At 44.9% G+C, this 17,726-nt stretch overlaps 2 protein-coding genes across 5 annotated transcripts in view; one reads left to right on the forward strand and one right to left on the reverse strand.

Annotated features, from left to right (window-relative positions):
* The window catches only part of HOGA1 (4-hydroxy-2-oxoglutarate aldolase 1), a 26,598-nt gene extending 19,067 nt beyond the window's left edge, over positions 1-7,531 (forward strand). The window contains exons 7-8 of one of the 2 annotated variants that reach the window (XR_008201426.1): positions 2,286-2,561; positions 6,539-7,531. Coding sequence is in view for 1 of the 2 variants with exons in the window: in XM_052660789.1 (XP_052516749.1) it covers positions 2,286-2,435 (150 nt within the window). In the remaining variant the exon portion in view is untranslated. Of the gene's footprint in view, positions 1-2,285; positions 2,707-6,538 lie in introns of those variants that run through there. The other variant, XM_052660789.1, reaches the window with a different exon arrangement.
* On the reverse strand, positions 4,535-17,176 carry MORN4 (MORN repeat containing 4). Of its 3 annotated transcripts, XM_052660792.1 has the most exons (7): positions 17,078-17,176; positions 14,618-14,749; positions 9,819-9,857; positions 9,526-9,618; positions 6,594-6,708; positions 6,067-6,176; positions 4,535-5,839 (listed from the first exon to the last, which is right to left on the reverse strand). In XM_052660792.1, exons 4-7 carry the CDS (start codon positions 9,590-9,592, stop codon positions 5,691-5,693), a joined length of 441 nt encoding a protein of 146 aa, XP_052516752.1. In that variant the 5' UTR covers positions 9,593-9,618; positions 9,819-9,857; positions 14,618-14,749; positions 17,078-17,176; the 3' UTR covers positions 4,535-5,690. The 3 variants fall into 3 exon arrangements, with proteins under 3 accessions (XP_052516752.1, XP_052516750.1, XP_052516751.1); XM_052660790.1 differs by lacking the exon at positions 9,819-9,857; XM_052660791.1 differs by lacking the exon at positions 9,819-9,857 and having other exon boundaries at positions 17,046-17,147.
* Positions 17,177-17,726: the final 550 nt, after the last annotated feature.

The raw sequence follows: 17,726 nt of genomic DNA on the forward strand, positions 1-17,726 counted from the left end.
AGTATTTTGGTGCTCCGTCAAGTTTTGCCTGTGAGGCAGATAAAGTGGTGGGCGGGCTCTAGATGTCCCTCACAGTTTATATCTTTACCTCAAAGGGACAGATTAATTCAGATGTAGAGAAAGGACAGCTGAGGAGGCAAGCTTGAGTTTCCCTGGCTGTGAAACTCTCCTGGTATAGGATGCCCTATAGATAGGTTGTAATAACTGCAGGAATAAGGCCCTTTAAGCTGAGCCCCATCTGATCCCAGGCTGTACTATACATACCAACATTCCACTAGGGCAGGACCTCTGCTCTCCCACTCCCCTCCCTGTGAGAGAGAAAGTCCCAGAGCCTACATACCACCAGACAGGAAGAGGAGGAAATTCCAGGCCCTTTGGGGTCTAGGCTAATAGTAGAATCTTTTAAATTTATTTTTTTATCCAAGCATGGTTGAATTACATTGTTAACTATTGCTATATAGCAAAGTGACTCAGTTATACACGCATATATATTCTTTTTCATATTCTTTTCTATTATGGTTTAATCATAAGATATTAAATATAATTCCCTGTGCTACAGAGTAGAACCTTGTTGCTTATAGTAGTGGTATTTTTCTCATCCAGTTCTTGTGATGTGGGGTAGCTTTCTTTATCTCCTAATTTTACAGATGAAGCAGCTCGGGCTGCCCCTTGGAAAGAGAGGATGCTTGCTGCCCTAGGCATGCCATCTTGTCTTACCCTTCACTTTGTGCCCCATCCTGTGCCAGCTCTGGGCACACACTCAGGAATGCCTGGAACACCTTTCTGCTGCCTGGGCTGTAGGCTCAGCCACCCCAAGAGCAGCTTGATGTCACCTTATTGCCCTGCCCTGCTTGAACACAATGTGCTTCCTCTGCCCTCCCACCCAGCCAACCTCTTGCCCTGGCTATATTTAGGACTTTCCATAGTTTTTACCTCCAAACCATTCCACCCTTTCTCAGGGTCTAAAGAGAGACAAATCAGAGATCTTCAGACACCCACGGTGGAAGAAGGTTTTCTTCTAGGTACTTCTTGTATCCATCGTCTTTCCCACCCTACTCAGGTTTTGGGTGAAATGCCCAAGTTATTGGGCCTTCCCAAAGTAGCTCAGTGGTAAAGAATTCTCTAGCCAATGCCAGAGATGCAGGAGACACAGGTTTGATCCTTGGGTCGGGAAGATCCCCTGGAGGAGGAAATGGCAATCCACTCAGTATTCTTGCCTGGAGAACCCCATGGACAGAGGAGCCTGGTGGGCTACAGTCCATAGGGTCCAAAAGAGTCAGACAGGACTGAGCAACTGAGCACACACACTGACCAAATGCCCAGGTTATTAGAACATTATGGCTGGAACCAGGCCTGGGAGGAAGCTTGCTAAAGTCTGCTGACCTCTAGTGGTGAATAGTTATTAAATGTCAGTCATTCATCAGTGGTTCCCAATTTTTTTTACCCCAAACAACCTTTTTTCTATTTTTACCCTTCATGAAACCCATATTTCTAAGGTTTTACTTCCTTCAAAGTGAAACCTTATTAAGTAATAATTACTTCTTTTTAAGTAATCAAAGACCAATCTGACACTTCTGATCAGCCTGAAACAACCAGTTGCTATGCTAGATGCAAAGAAACGAGATGCCTGGTTTTAAATTAGGTCTCCCATTACAATGGAAAAGTTTAGAGATCACGTTGTCCAGACCCTTCCTTTTTTAGGCAACTGAACTTGCTCAGAGATAAGTGAATGATACAAGGTTATTCTTTGGACAACCGATGTATTGTTTTCCCTGTGAGAGCATTTGGAATCGGGAATCAGGGAAGAATTGCGGGTGGATGGGAGGACCCTGCTGTGGGGACAGTAGAGGTCTGGACCGTGCTGATTTCCCGCAACCCGTGCGCCCAGGTCAGATGCCGGGGAACTGGGCTGTAGACCAGAGATGCTCTGGCCCCCAGACCCACAGGACTGCTGCCTTCTCCCTTCTCAGCGTGAGGACGGAACGCTGCTCTCCTCCCCAGTGGGGCGGATTTCTCTAAAACCAAAGGAAGCGCCTTCCTTCATTCTAGATTTTGGCCTGTGTTCTCTCCCACCCACCTGCCTTCTGGATTCCCAGTCTACCGTGGGTGTCATAGATTCGGCAGAGTTACTTTACTAGGGAAGGAGGGTGGGAACGCTAACCTTCTGAAAGTGACATGCCTGGGGTCTATAAGTGTGTGTGTGTGTGTGTGTGTGTGTGTGAGAGAGAGAGAGAGAGAGAGAGAAGGGCACTCGCCAGTCTCTTCTAACAGGTGATGCTTCTTAGGTGACCCAGCGCTTCGGGATCCCAGGGCTGAAGAAAACCATGGACTGGTTTGGTTACTACGGAGGCCCCTGCCGCTCCCCCTTGCAGGAGCTGAGCCCCGCCCAGGAGGAGGCGCTGCGCCTGGACTTCGCCAGCAACGGGTGGCTCTGAGCGCCGGCCGGGGACTGCCGGACCACGCCCACCTCAGCCTCCTGCCGGGTGGTGGCCGCCTGAAGAAAGCGTGGGGGAGACGAGGGCTCAGGGTTCGAGGCGCCTCGTCTTACTTCAGTCCTCCAGGTAGACTTTCTGCAGGCACTACCAGGCATGCTCATTTCCTGTTCTCCCAGCCCCATGATCTCTGATCTCTGGTTATTTGTATCCTGAAGTCTGGGTCTTTAGAGACCTTCAATGTAGGAAGGAACATGACTTACTTCTCTCTCTACTGTGCTTTTCTGTCCCCTGAAACCCGTGAACCAGGAGTCAGACGGGAAGGGTGTGTGTGGGGCGTGGGGAGCGGGGAGTTCGGCATAGAATGGCCATGTTTTAATGGAAGGAAGACTGCTGAGGCTTGAGGGTACAAACCTGTGTCCAGCACAGTGCAGCAGGAAGCTGGGGTAATTCTGAGAGCCTTAGTTCTGACTCCTTCCAGGAAAAGCGGTAGGTTGGAAAATCTGATCAGAAAGCTGTCACTGGTGCTTGAAAGTCCCCCAAGCTACACTGTAGTCCTTTCCTAAATCTATTCTGATTCATCACATATTGTCTCTAGCCTTGATTCCAGCCATGAAGTGTACCAGTGAGGCAGCCCAGTGACTTAACCAGAACTGGTAAATAATGACACCTGGTGGATAAATGTTACATTCTAGAAGGCTATGATAGCCAACCCAGGTCTGAAACATTAAGAAAGGGGACTTGACCTGAGAAAAGACCGTCTTCTTGCCTATACACACTCTGCTTTTATTATTAAGCACAGTTACTTTGTTACTGCAATAAAGTTTAATAAGTTAGACTGGCATGACTACCTACAGACTGACACTCCATTGTTACACAGATCTTAAGTTTCCTGCTCAGATATCAAGACCTTTCTAGAGGCAATTTAGCTCCCAAGGTCTGCTTTTTCCCAGCTCTGAGAGAGGCTTTAAGAATACTGCACAAACATAAGCACTCGATTAGTGGTGCCCTAGGGAAAAAGCTTGATGAAGTTTTCCATGGGAGAGGTAAGAGGCAAAACATTTCAAGTGAGATATTTACAAACACCTAGCATATTAATTTAAAAGGCTGCTTTTATGGAGAAGGAAATGGCAACCCACTCCAGTACTCTTGCCTGGAAAATCCCATGGATGGAGAAACCTGGTGGGCTACAGTTCATGGAGTCGCAAAGAGTGAGGCATGCGACTTCACTTTCACTTTTCTCTAAAATGTTTAACCTTATTCAGTGATAATCTGACTAGCAGCAGGAAACCTGAGATGAACTTTTTAAAAAACTACTCTGGTTAAAAAGAAAGGTAAACAAATCCTTGTTTAGGGCAAGGACTAGAGGACAGAATATAAAAGGTATCAATCTTCAACAGAAACTGGGCATCTGGCTGACACTTAGAAGCTTGGGGCTTAGCATCTGGGCTCTTCTCACAGTTGACTTCTAGAGGATCTGGGCTGAGGAGAATCAGGTTCAGGAATGGGGCAAAAAGGTAGGGCTAGGGAGGCAGGCTGGTGTACTGGTGAAGAGCTCAGCCTTTGAGCTTAAACTGACTGGGCTTAAGTTCTTGGATCTGGAGATGCCTTAGTGTCAGCAAGATCCTGGAAAACTATGTAAATACCCTGAACCTCATCGGTGATAGCAGGATAATAATGGTACCTTCCTCTCAGGACTTACAAGATCGTACATGTGAAAGGGTTAGCGTGGCAGGTGATTGTGCAAAGAGTTGCCGGAGATAACCAGCAGGTGGAACGATAACCTGTCTCAGGACTTGGGCACCCTGACGTTCAAGATGAGTACTGTGGGAAAAGTGCTTTGGAGCCAAAAAGTCCCAGATACAAATCCTACCCAGCTCTGCCACTCACTAGTTAGGGCAACCTCAGCCTGTCTGCTGTTGTTGTTTGTTTGCGTTCTTTTTAAAAAATTCTTGCAGAGTTAGATGATATTTCATAGTAAAGTGTGCAACCCTCAGTTTCCAAGCCTCATCTATGACTAACTTTTAGAAATAGCAAATGGGCCAATATCCATACAGATGTAGAGCAAGAGTCAGGAAAACCAAGTATAGGTAGTTCTGGCAATTTGTTTATTCCTCATAAGCACTTGTTTCCACACTATAATGCAGAGAATAAATAGAGGCACACAACTATCACTTCCACCACAATCTGCTGTTGAGGAGACATTCAGTGTGAGGATAAGGGGCTGGGGATGGGGTGGGGCATTTGGGGATCCCAGGGTAACTGGAGGCCTCTGTGATGAATCGTGCAGGAGTCCAATCAATCCAGATCTGATCCCTAGGCCTGATGGCCAAGGCTCATGGTGGAAGAGTTACAGTGAACCAAATGCTCTTTGAGTTCATTGCCTTCCCAAGATGGGTCAAATTCTACCTGAACCCCAAGGGGTTGAGGTGGGTCTGACCTACTGGTCCACTGAGGAGGAGCTGTGTCAGCCCAAGCTATCCTGGAGGATTCAGTTCACTCCATGACAAGGCCTGATGTGACCCAGAGATGTCTGCCCTTGACTTGGAGTAAGTAATATTTACAAGCTATAAGATGACTGTTTACATCGGTTTCTTTCTGACTAAAAGGATCCTTTCCCATGTCTAAGGAAGGAGAGAGGGGCACAGATTACCTGCTGGAACTTAGGGTAGGAAGACAGCTTGTAAGGTCAAAGGAGAGGAAGACAGCACTTCACTGAACGCTTCACAGGGGCAACAGGCAGACACAGGACCAGGCTGGTCAGACAAAGCGGGAGGCCTGGGGCCGTGATGCCAACCAGGAATGCAGGGCAACATACAGAAAAGCTCTGGCCTTGACTTTCATGGGACCGCTATACTGTCAAGCCCACCCCTATTGTTTTCCTCATTTCTCACAGAGCACTGAGCACTTGGCCCTCATCTGGGGCTGGGATCACCTGCACCAAATAGAGGCAGAAGGAAGAGATTCTGCATCACTTGGCAGAAAATGAAGGAGAAAGGCAGCAGCTAGTCTGCCCCGGGTGGTCTCCGGTGTTAGGGACAGAAGTACCAATGAGTAAGAGAGGGGAAGGACACGCTGGGTGGCCACTGCTGCAGTGGCCCGAGCCTCAGACCTCCTGTGGCCAGAGCCCTGCCTTGCGGGTGACAGGCCCCACCTGGGGCTTCTGCTCCACGGTCATTTTTGCCTCCTCTCACGTTGGGTTCATCTGTCCACCCTGAGCGGGTGGCGGGCGTTGCTGTCAGCCAGGCACAGTCCCCGTCAGGCAGTGAGGCTCCGGGCTGACTTGGAGGCGCTCTGGGCCCGCTGGACCACCGCCGAGCACTTCTCACGCCGCAAAAGCTTGTTGTTCTCGAACAGACCTTCATTGCGGGGTATTCCATGAGAACCATCAGGGAAAGTCAGCAGGCCTTTGAGGGGGACAGAGAAAATAAGGGTGTGACGGTGGCATTTGTGGCTCGGAGGCCAGCTGGCTACGTTGGAGCCGAGGAGAGAAAATTTGCAGCTCTTGGGTGCTCAGTCCAGGAACACAGCACTCTGTATTGCTGGGTGTCCACAGAAGGATTAAAGCTGCAAAGGTGTCCTGCCACCCATTTACACTCGCCTTAGTCACCTGTCCTGCTGGTTGGCAACTTACCCAAACCATCCACTCTGCCGTTTTTAAATTCTCCCTCAAAGGTCATGTTGTCATGTCGAATGAAGACTCCGACGCCGTTGAACTTGCCCTGGGCAAACTCCCCCTCATACCTGGGGAAACGCGAGATGTCAACCTTCAGGATAACTGAGTCAGGCAGCTACCAACACCAAACATGTGGTTTATTAACGCTAAGGAGCAAAGCTGATTCCACTCTTCCAGAGCTCCCCCACCCCGCTCACCCCATCTCACCCAGCAGAGGGGAGTAAGAGAGCCCAAATGATATGAGGCTCTAATCTCAAGGAAACAACCAAAGAGCACAGTGGTGGGCTGAGAGGTCACTGACCTCCTTGCCATCTCAAAGTTTGATGTATTTATAAAGTAACCAATAAAAGAACGAATGCTACTCCTTGCCTGTTTTCAGAGTCAGGGACAAGCTCAGATTTGACCAGGTGTTTCTCGCTATCATTTTTAGATCAGAGCTTCCCCTCCCTCGTCTAAGGTTGGGAAAAGAATGACCAGGTACCCACCTTGAGCCATCTGAGAAGGTCAGTACCCCGAAGCCATTAAAGAGCCCATTCTCAAAATGGCCCAGGTAGGTGCCACCATCTGCAAACATCAGTTGACCAAAACCATGTCTGCGGCCTGAGCAAAGAGAAGACGGGTGTCAGGTTGGGATGGGGCAGCTTCAGGGTCCTCTGTCACTGTCTAACATCCTTTGCCTTGCATCACCCCACCCACAAAGGAAAGAAGAGAAACAGTGACATTAGCAGGGCAGAGAACCATTGCCCAGAGTAATAACTTGGCTCCAAGGATCGTTGCAGTGAAAAGGAAAAAAGAGCAGTGAGTTTTTCTTTCCCTTTCCTGAGATCAAAGAAGATAAAGAGAACAGTGAACAGGCCTGAACATTCCCAGTTTTTACTTTAACTTTTCCTAATCTGTCGTCTGTGACTGAAAATGCTTTTCTGCCCCTGAACTCTGCATGAGCTACATTTTGCACCTATTATCATTTGCATGCATGCGGGCTAAGTCACCTCAGTCGCATCCAACTCTTTGTGACCCTATGGACCATAGCCCGCCAGGCTCCTCTGTCCATGGGATTCTCCAGGCAAGAATACTGGAGTGGGTTGCCATGCCCTCCTCCAGAGGATTGAACCCACACGTCTCTTATGTCTCCTGCACTGGCAGGCAGGTTCTTTATCATGAGCACCACCTGGGAAGCCCTTGACTCTGTGCTACTTACATCCTGTATCTGGTGCTTACCTTATAGCGCTCTCTCTGCAAACCACCTCTTGTAGTTTTTCTCTTTTTACATATCAGAAAGAAGGGGCAGGGCCACAGGACGGCCAGACTCAATTACTGGGATACTGATGCCAGCCTATGACTGTTTTTGAAACAATGCAAGAGGAAGAATACAAGATTCTTACACCTTCGCTCCTCATCACAGACCCCTGACTGCAAGCCCTCATCTTCTGTAAGCCCACAGACTCCTCATGAAGCAGAGGGGCACAGTTCTTGAGGCATGAGCCTACTGTGTTTCCCTCTCTGCCTGCTGAGAATTAAAGCCACCTTTCTATTTCCTCCAAACTCTGTCTCCACACTTTTTTATTTGGATTGGGTGGGCAGAGAAAGCCAAGATTTTGATCAGCAACAGCCATCAGATTTGGAGCAGATCTAAGTATGAAGGTAAGAGAGCACTTAAAAATCACAATAGCTAAAAAAGAATTTTTTTTAAATAAAAATCACAATAGCTAATGTTTACAGGGCCTTCACTATGTGCCAGGGACTCTTTCAAACACTTTGTATTTATCATCTAATTTGATCATTACAACAACCTTGGGAGGTAGGCACAATACTATTTCTTAAATACTATTATTTAATATAATATTATTTAATACTTAATACTTAAATACTATTTATTTTTATTTATAAATTTATTTATAAATACTTAAATACTATTTATTAAAAACAAATAACAATATTATTTCCACTTTTTTTTTTTTGCCACAACATGTGGCATATGGGATCTTAGCTCCCTGACCAGGGATCAAACCCACATCCCCTGCAATGGAAGTGCGGAGTCTCTACGGCTGGACTGCCAGGGAAAACCCCTATTGTTCCCATTAACAGATGCAGAAACCAAGGCAAGGGGAAGCTAAAAAAAAAGGTACTCAAGATCACAGAGCAACTAAGAGGCAGAGCTAGACAGCAAATGCAGTCAGCACCTTGACTCGGGAGCCCTTGACACTTAACTACTTTGCTAGCCTAAGAAAAAACTGAAGTACCCTCTGAGACTATGAAGCTGCGCGGCAAACCTAACAACCTGACTGGCAAGACTGGTTGAGCTTTGCTCCATCAGCAGGGCTGTGCTTACCCACTGGACTGGCCAGAGAGCAGAGTAAGATGCTGGAGAAGCAGCAATGCCTTTCAGGGTACCAGGCAGCTCTTTTGGTGGATAGAGACTGCCCGGCAGAGCCTCAGGAAGACTCTCCTCGAAAAGGTCACCTTGAAGGCGAGAGCAGTTTGGGAGGCAGGAGAAAAGGCTGGGATGTATGGAGGTAAGGTCACGTCCCATATGCACAATTTCTCCTCTCAAATCTCAAGAATTCATCAGCTGCAGGGATCTACCAGGAAAAAAGTGAGGTGTCTGGAAATGGTGTGAACTGCTCTTCGTTGGCACAACTATAAAGAGTCTAGTCTCCTCAGGGCAGTTCCTGGCTTGCTAGGATTGGACCCATGAGACTTTTAAGTGGCCAGGCTGTTTCCAAGCTGAACATTATTAACCTGCTTCCTGTACAGTCCCAGGCTCTGAGGAATTCTGCCATGCCTATGAATAGATACTTTCAAGTGTAATGAGCTGTCACAGGAAACTCAAGGCCATGGATATCATCTTCTCTTAAGTGTCTGCCCTAATTTCCTCCTTAACTTCTTAAGATTCCCTAGAAGCAAGTCATTGCAATGAATTTATACTTTCTAATTTATAGGCACTAAAAATCATTCATTTTGTTTTGCTGAGTACATTAGCAGTTATAAAAACAATTCCCAAATAATGCCGTGAAAGGAGAAAAAGAGTGCTTGGGGGCGGGAGGGTGGTTCCCTGGTCGTCCAGTGCTTAGGATCCAGTGCTTTCACTGCTGAGGGCCCAGGTTCCATCCCTGGTCAGGGAACTAAGATTCTGCAAGCCATGAGGCATGGCAAAAAAATAAAAAATAAACGAGTGCTAAAACACTTAAAATTTAGAAGTGGGAACATTTAACTTATTTTTGGAGGTTGGCATAGTAGTAGCATTTTCCAATTCTTTTATTTATAATCCTAAAATTGAATAAAGGAAAGGCAATATTTGGATTAAATGCTGGATATAGAAATGAAGTCTCATAAAGCTTGCTTGTATGTCCTCATGTATTTCTCCTTCAGCCAAATGAAGGGTTCATCACTGGATGTCCCCCATGGGTCCTCTCTCACCCTCCTTCCACTCGCCACGATACTCCTCTCCGCTGGAGTAAGTGAAGGAACCTTTTGTCAGGGTCATGGTGACAGCTCACAACAGGATGAAATCTGCAAGAAACAACAGAGGAGAGCCAGTGTCATAGGATGGCTGGAGGAAAGGCCTGGAGAGCAATTTTATAGATACCTTCTAAAGGCTACCAGCCTGGTAAGCATGAACTGCCTTGAGTACATTTAACAAAAATCCCCACCCTCAACCACCACCACCACCACCACCATCACCACCTCTGCCCAAACAGTCTTATCCTTACTTGTCTCAAAAGTTTCAGCCAGTTCTAATTTTCTAAGACCTAGGATGGAAATTGAGGATTAATCTTTAAGCATTTGCTTGATACCTACTATGTGCTTAGTCAAGGCATAAAATATAATCTTGTCCTTTGACGAGTTTGTAGTCTAGTTGGTAAAGGTAACAACTGAAACACTGAGTAATACGAGAGATAATATAATAAAATGTCAAACTGGATGGCAGAGATTACAAAGACAAGGGATGGACAGGATTTAAAACAAGCAGTGAAGAATGCAAAGGGCAATTCCAGACTGAAAAAACACAGGGATGAAAGCACCAAGAGCAACATAAACGTCTTGAAGGTTTATTTAGAGAGTAATGGGAAGTAAATTCATTTATGTACACCCGGCCTAAATCTTAAATCTGAAAAGAATCCAAACCCTCTCATTTTGGAGGGAGAACCAATTGGAGAAAACAGAAGCCCAAAGAGGTTAAGAACTAGTTTAGTGAGCAATGACGATGATGGTGCCCATGCCTCCCCGACTGCCACCAGTTCTTTTCCCCCTGTACCATGTCTCTGCTTTTAGGGTCAGGCCAGCTTAATGAGACCTTTGGAAACTAGGCAGAAGGGTTGATGGCTGATAAGGGGAAAAGAAGAAACCTCTGGGGGTTACAACACAAACTAAGAAAGCAGAGTCTAAGGAAAAATGAATGTGGCAGAGGAAGCAGGATGGGTTGGAACAGCAAAAGCCTACAGCCAGAAAAGCTACAAGAGATGGGATCGTTTAGTCAACTGTAAAAATGCACTTGAGATATTCTCCCTCCATCCATGCCTTTGCAACATGACATGGCAGATCCTCCACTAAGAGGCAGGTTATTTATTTCTCTGCCCATTGGATCTGGGTGGGTTATCTGACTTGCGGACTGCAGATGTCTGGGTGAGCTCAGGCAGGACCGGAAGAGCTGCCCTCCTGAGCTCAGCCCTGAATTACACACCCACAGAATCACAGACTAAAGGAATGGTTGTTGTTTTAACCACTATAATTTGAAGATGGTGTGTAATAACACACCCAGCAAAAGCTAACTGATATACCCAGGTTTGAGCTCCTAAGGCCTGAACTAGGGAGATAATAGGGTAAAGTGAAAGTGAAAGTCGCTCAGTTGTGTCTGACTCTTTGTGACCTTATACACTATACAGTCCATGGAATTCTCCAGGCCAGAATACTGGAGTGGGTAGCTGTTCTCTTCTCCAGAGGTTCTTTCCAACCCAGGTATCAAACCCAGGTCTCCCGCATTGCAGGAGGATTCTTTACCAGTTGAGCCACAAGGAAAGCCCAGGGTAATGGGAGCAGGAATGATTATTAGATATGGCACAGGATAAATGAAAATAACTGATAACATTTGGAGACTGGCCAGGTATAGCTTCATAAGAGTGGTAAAAGAATGTCTATCTTCAAGGATATTCTATAAGAAGATACTCAAAACATAAGATACTCAAAACATAATTAAATATAAACAGAGATAAACAGAATGATTTGATATTTATATATATATTTTTTAGAATGATTTGATATGTTTTTTAACATACAATCCCTATTTCTCTTTCTTTCTCTTTCTCTTCTTATGCCCTCTCCTCTGGCAACTATCTTGCTTGTTCTCTGTAACTGTTTCTGTTTTGTTATGTTCATTCATCTATTTTTGTTTTATAAATACCATGTGTAAGTGAAATCACATGGCATTTGTCTTTATCTGACTTATTTCATTTTAGCATAATACCCTCTAGGTCCATCCATATTGTCACAAATGGCAAGATTTCATTCTTTATTATGGCTGAGTAGTATTCTACCATATATATACATATACATTAACATGTACATCTTCTTTACCCATTCATCTATTGCTGGGCACTTAGACTGTGTCCATATTTTGGCTATTGTAAACAATGTTGCAATGAACATAGGGGTGCATATCTTTTCTAATTAGTGTTTTTGTTTTCTTCAGATAAATACCCAGGAGTGGTAGTACTGGATCATACAGTAACTCTGTTTTTAATTTTTTGAGGAACTACCATACTGTTTTTTCCATAGTGGCTGTACCAATTTACACTCCCATCAATAGTACCCAAGGTTTCTCTTTTCTCACATCCTTGCCAACACCTATAATTTGTTGTCTTTTTGATAACAGTCATTCTAACAGGTGTGAAGTAATAGCTCACTGTGGGTTTTCAAAAATATTTTTTTAAAAATTATTTGTTTATTTATGGCAGTGCTGGGTCTTAATTGCTGTGCACAGGCTTTCTCTGGTTGCAGCTAGCTGGGGCTATCCCCTGGTTGCGGTGCACAGACTGCTCATGGCAGTGGCTTCTCTTGTTGCAGAGCGCAGGCTCTAGAGTGTGTGGGCTTCAGGAGTTGTGGCCCATGGGCTTAGATGCCTCTCAACATGTGGACTCCTCCTGGACCAGGGATCAAACCCATGTCCCCAGCACTGGCAGGCAGATTCTTAACCACTGGGCCGCCAGGCAAGTCTTCTCATTGTGGTTTTGATTTGCATTTCCCTGATGGTTAGTGGTGATGGCCACCTGTACATCTTCTTTGGAAAAATATCTATTCAGGCTCTCTGCTCATTTTTAATCAGGTTGTTTGCTTTTTTGATACTGAGATTTATGAGTTCTTTGTATATTTTGGATATTAACCCCTCATCAAATACATTGTTGGCAAATATCTTCTCCTATTTCGTAGGTGGCCTTTTCATTTTGTTGATAGGGTTCCGTCACTGTGCAAAAGCTTTTTAGTTTAAGTCCCATTTGTTAATTTTTGCTTTTGCTTCTCTTGCCTGAGGAAACATATCCAAAAATTATTGCTAAGACTGATGTCAAAGACCATGCTGCCTATCTTTTCTTCTAGGAGTTTTGTGGTGTCACAACTTAAATTTAAGTCTTCACTCCATTTTGAGTGTTTGTTCATTCGTACATGGTGTGACAGAGTAGTCCAATTTGATTCCTTTGCATGTAGCTGCCCAGTATTCCCAACACAATTTACTGAAGAGGCTATCTTTTCTCCATTGTATATTCTTGCCTCTTTTGTGGTAGACTAGTTGCCCATATAAGTGTGGGTTCATTTCTCTGCTCTCTATTCTATATCTGCGTGCCTGTTTTGTGCCTGTACGTACTATTTTGATCACTCTAGATTTGTAGTACAGTTTGAAATCAGGAAGCATGATATTTTCAGCTTTGTTGTCTTTCTTAAGATTACTTTGGCTATTCAGAAGCTTTTGTGTTTCCTTACAAATTCAAACAACATTTTGGAAAAAAAATCAACAATTTTGACTAATGAGCTAAGTACTGAGTAGAAGAAGAGTAAATTAAAGCCACTCATCTATTCTTTATCAGTGCCTTATGCGATATTCTAATTTTGGCCTATGTCATAATGATTTTGATACAGATGTTAAAAGCTCATAAGTGATCTGATGTGAAGACAGCCTGGCCTGAACAGAGCAGAAGCCCTGTGCTCTCACCCAAATACACAGGGATATTAATTTCTACCTCTATAATGAAGGCCAGCTTTGTGGAAATTCTTTAGGTGATGTTTAGAGGGTTCCCGGGTGGCTCAGACCATAAAAAATCTGCCTGAGATGCAGGAGACCCGGGTTCGATCCCTGGGTTGAGATCCCCTGGCGGAGGGCATAGCAACCCACTCCAGTATTCTTGCCTGGAGAATCCCATGGACAGAGGAGCCTGGTGGGCCATAGTCCATGGGGTAGCAAAGAGCTGGACACGACTGAGTGACGTTCACTTCACTGCAGAGTCATTCCCATAGATTCACCAGGGATTTTTCTCAATTTTCCAGTTACTCAGGAGCTCCATATCCAGGGTCCCTTAAATAGTAGAAGACATCCCAAGACAAGAATCATTTTCTTGTCTTAATGCCCCTCAATACCTCTAGGGTCTATTTCTCAGTGAGGTGATGCTGGCATCTGGTATACCATCTCTGTCGCATCAATGTTCCACAAGGTCAGCATCTAATTTTAGGCTCACAAGCTTCTTATAATCAACCCAGCACCAGAGTATGCCTGGGGTAGAGCTCAACATGACTCCATGGCAAATACAACATTAATGAGAGGAAGAAACTAAAGAGGAAAACTCTTTCCAGTACAGACAGACATGGTGACAGCTAGAGGCTACCATTGGCTCTTCCCAGAAATAATTACATCTGAGAACGAAAAGTGTCAGCTATGGTATAAATGGTATGGTACTACTTCATTCCTTCAAAACAAATCAGAATATGAATGGTTAGTTACATCTACTAAATATTGAAACTGAACAACTGTTCTGATACATAAACCCAAAATCATTATTTCCACAGGAAGATGATGTTAAGGACATTCCCTTTAAATGTTCAGAAGCAGCTAATTTGTCTTCAAAGTTTTGGAAGGAGTGCACGTTGAGGAATCAGACTGAGGACACAGCGGCTCAGTCTCTTGCATGTTTACTTTTTCTTGTATGAAATTTCCAAACAGTGGCATCCCACCAGTAGAAGGAACCTGAAAGGGAATAATGCTTTTCTAAAACTTGAGGATTATCTAGGGACCAAGTAGTAGCCAGCCCTTCCAATTGTAAACCTAGCCACTCTTTCAGTATGTTGTTAGCTTTGGGGCAATATATCCTAAACATTTCAAAGAAGCCAAAGAAATGAAAGATTAGCTTCTCATTACCAAATAGAATGGACTGCATTTTCTGAAGATATTTGTGACCATGTTTCCTGTCTTACACGTTCTTTTACAATTTGACCTTGCCACTGTCCCATCAAAAACTTGTGTCTAACTCACCTATGAATCTGGCCAGGCTTGTGATTGCTTCAACCAATAGAAGGTGACGGAAGTGATGATGCGTTCTGAGGTTAGATCATAAAAGGTGATGCAGTGTCCATCTTGCTCACTGGTACACTTGAGCTCTGAGACCTGAGACATCACAGGAGTAGTTTGATTATCCTGAGGCTACCATGCTCAGAGGCTGGGCTACATAGGTCACATGCGCTGGTGCTTTCAGTTAGCAGTCCTCATCTCTGAACCACCCTAGCCTAGGCACCAGGAGTGAGTAAAGGAGCTTTCAGAATGATTCCAGCTCCCAGCTATTGAACCTGCATCTCAGCTGAGGTATCATGGAACAGAGTGAGGTCATTGCCATGATGCCCTCTCCGAATTCCTGACTCACAGGATCTGTGAGCATCATATGGCAGGTTTTAAGCAGCTAATTTTGGGGTAATTTGTTATACAGCAATTGTAACTGAAACATCATCTCTCAACCTAACCCTGCCACTGTCCTTTTCCATTTGTTTTTAATGTAGTATGTCTGCAGGTACTACAAATTCTCATTCCTTTTTGTTTTAGGGTGATAGAGCAAACTTCAGTAGTTGCTTGTCAAAATGATGTCAGTTCCCAAGAACACAATCAGAAGTGCTAATTAAAGGAACCAGATGTACACTCCATTCCTCTTAGGCCATGGTTGAACACACTCGAATAGAAACTTCTACATGTGTCCAAATAATTGATATTGTCACTGCCTGAGACAGCGTCAGGGTTTTCATTTATGACTTCTGTAATTAGCCATGCTAATTAATAGCTGTAGAGCTACTGACCCAAAAAGGAACTTTATCAGTAATCATAGTTATTGAGACAAATCTAGTTTAATGAAGTATAGTGCTAATATAGACTAAAAAAACCCCCAATACTTTAATAAAGGATGCAAATCAGTATTTGTATCAGCTATTCAAAAAGTATTTTTAAAGAGAACAGATGGCCTAGGAGTTTAGGCTTCAGATACGTATGTGGAATCTAGCTAGAAAGTCAAGATAAGTCATCCTTCTTAATAGATGCCCACCCTTTCTCTCTTGATAGATAGGTTGCAAAGGATCAAACCAAACATTTATCTAAAAGAAAATGACTATTTTGACCCCATAAACCAACACACTGTTAGTCTACACAATACACTATATCCTCACTATCTTTATTTTCTCCTGCCCCAAACATTTCCAAATAGAACTAGAAGACAGGGATGAAAACTTTTGTTTCCATTTCATTTGTCTTTTTATAAAATTTCAGAAATCAAACTGATCAAAAATATTTATGGATCCACAGTAATTAACATATATCCAAATCCAGAGGATTAAAAAAAAAACTAAAAGAAAGCAGATTTTCAGTTTAAGAATATCTTTTGAGGCATCCACTTGAACTATCCACATATATTAATAAGCATCACATGGTTCCCCTAAAGCCACCCTCCCCAGGGTATGACAGTCTTGTCAAAGTTCTTTGAGCTATAAGGAAAGCAGTTCTTAGGCTTTTAGAATTCCAAAAAGAAGAAAATGAAGGCTTTGATGAACAAAGATCAGGCTTGTAAGAGACCTAGAACAAAAAGTCAAATGTTCTTTTTAAAGTATTTTAAGGGAACTTAAAATAATTTTCTCTTTTAAGTCTGTAAATCTCTTTCACTTTAACAATTCTTCCTTCCACAGGAAAAATAAACAAAAATGTATCACTATTAGATAAAGGTCTTATTTAGGAAGACTGTGAGACAGTTAAGACTGGAGAAAGTGGAAAGAAAATCCTGACGCCAGAAAGAAGATCAAAACAAAAAACCAGAGGCCTTGGGGCGATGGGGACTGCCAGGATACTATTCTAGTCCATGAGAAAGTAAAATGCCTGGGCTGGGTTCTAATATAGTCGAGTGACTTCCGCTGGTACCTAAGCAGTTTGGAGATGCTAGACGTAGGAATGCCACCATCAGCTAATTTAAGCATCCCCTTTCCCAAGACTCACTGAGTGTGTGCGGGACGCCTCTACACCAAAGTGTGACTGGCGAACCCTGAGCAAACAAAGCCCTAGACCGCAAGAAGGCAACTCTTCTCGTCGACCTCCCCATTTCTTCTCCCACCGGTCCTAGCCTTTCAGCACAGCTCCTTCCCTCTACCCGGGGTCAGCTCTTCCACGCGGGCGGGGTCTTCCGCTCACACAGGTCTGCCATCCGCTCTTCACAAAGCCCCCACCCACCCCTCTCACCATTCCGGGCGCCATGGGTTCCCCTCGGGCCTCAGACCCCGCAGCAGAGACGGAAGCCTGGGTTTTGGGACTCCCGCGGGTGCCACCCTCCCCCGATGGAGCCGCGCTCCTCAGCCCCTGTCATTTCGGGCTGGGCTCCCCAGTCCCTTTTGCCCGATCACACTCTCCCGGCCCCCTCCCACCCGTGCTGCCAGTCAACCTGGGCCGGGGCTTCAAGGATGATCGTCTCACCCCGACCCCGGGCTGCAGCGGCCCGGACCTCCGTTCCGCCCAGCTCGTCCTTGCCACCTGCCTCTCCGCGGCTACCTCCAGTGCCTGCCCCACTTGACGCCGCCATCCTGGGTAGCCACACTGGGTACAATTCCCGCAGTCCATTGGCTGTTACCTAGGCAACCGGTAGCAACGCCACTCCCCATTGGGCCAGTCCGGGGCTCTGCGCCATCTTTGTGCGGGGCAGTGTCTCAGGCTCCCTGCGCTGAATACCCGAAAGAGGGGTGGGGCTGAACTACAGTCACGTCTCAACCACCGGGAGAACTCAAAACTCACCTACCAGGCGTAGCCTAGCTAACTAGCCAAACCAAACCAAACCAAACCTGAGTCAGAAGTAGCAATGACCACCGACACCAGCGTCTCCTATCCTGCTCAGATCTCCGCAGTTGTCAAAGGCACCCATGAGGAGCTAAAGGACAGAACCCAAAACTGACTTTTGAGACTGCGACTTTGTAAATTGTAAAGAGCAAGACAGGACAACTGCAGTTTCATAAGTATCCGCCCGCATTGTGATATCAGGGCAATTTTACATTCACTATATGGATTTCTGTTGTCGTTGTCATTACTCATACCATTTATATTTAAAATATAGTGTCAAGATTGGAACAAA

This window comes from Budorcas taxicolor, chromosome 23, assembly GCF_023091745.1.
Source record: "Budorcas taxicolor isolate Tak-1 chromosome 23, Takin1.1, whole genome shotgun sequence".
Lineage (NCBI taxonomy): Eukaryota > Metazoa > Chordata > Mammalia > Artiodactyla > Bovidae > Budorcas > Budorcas taxicolor.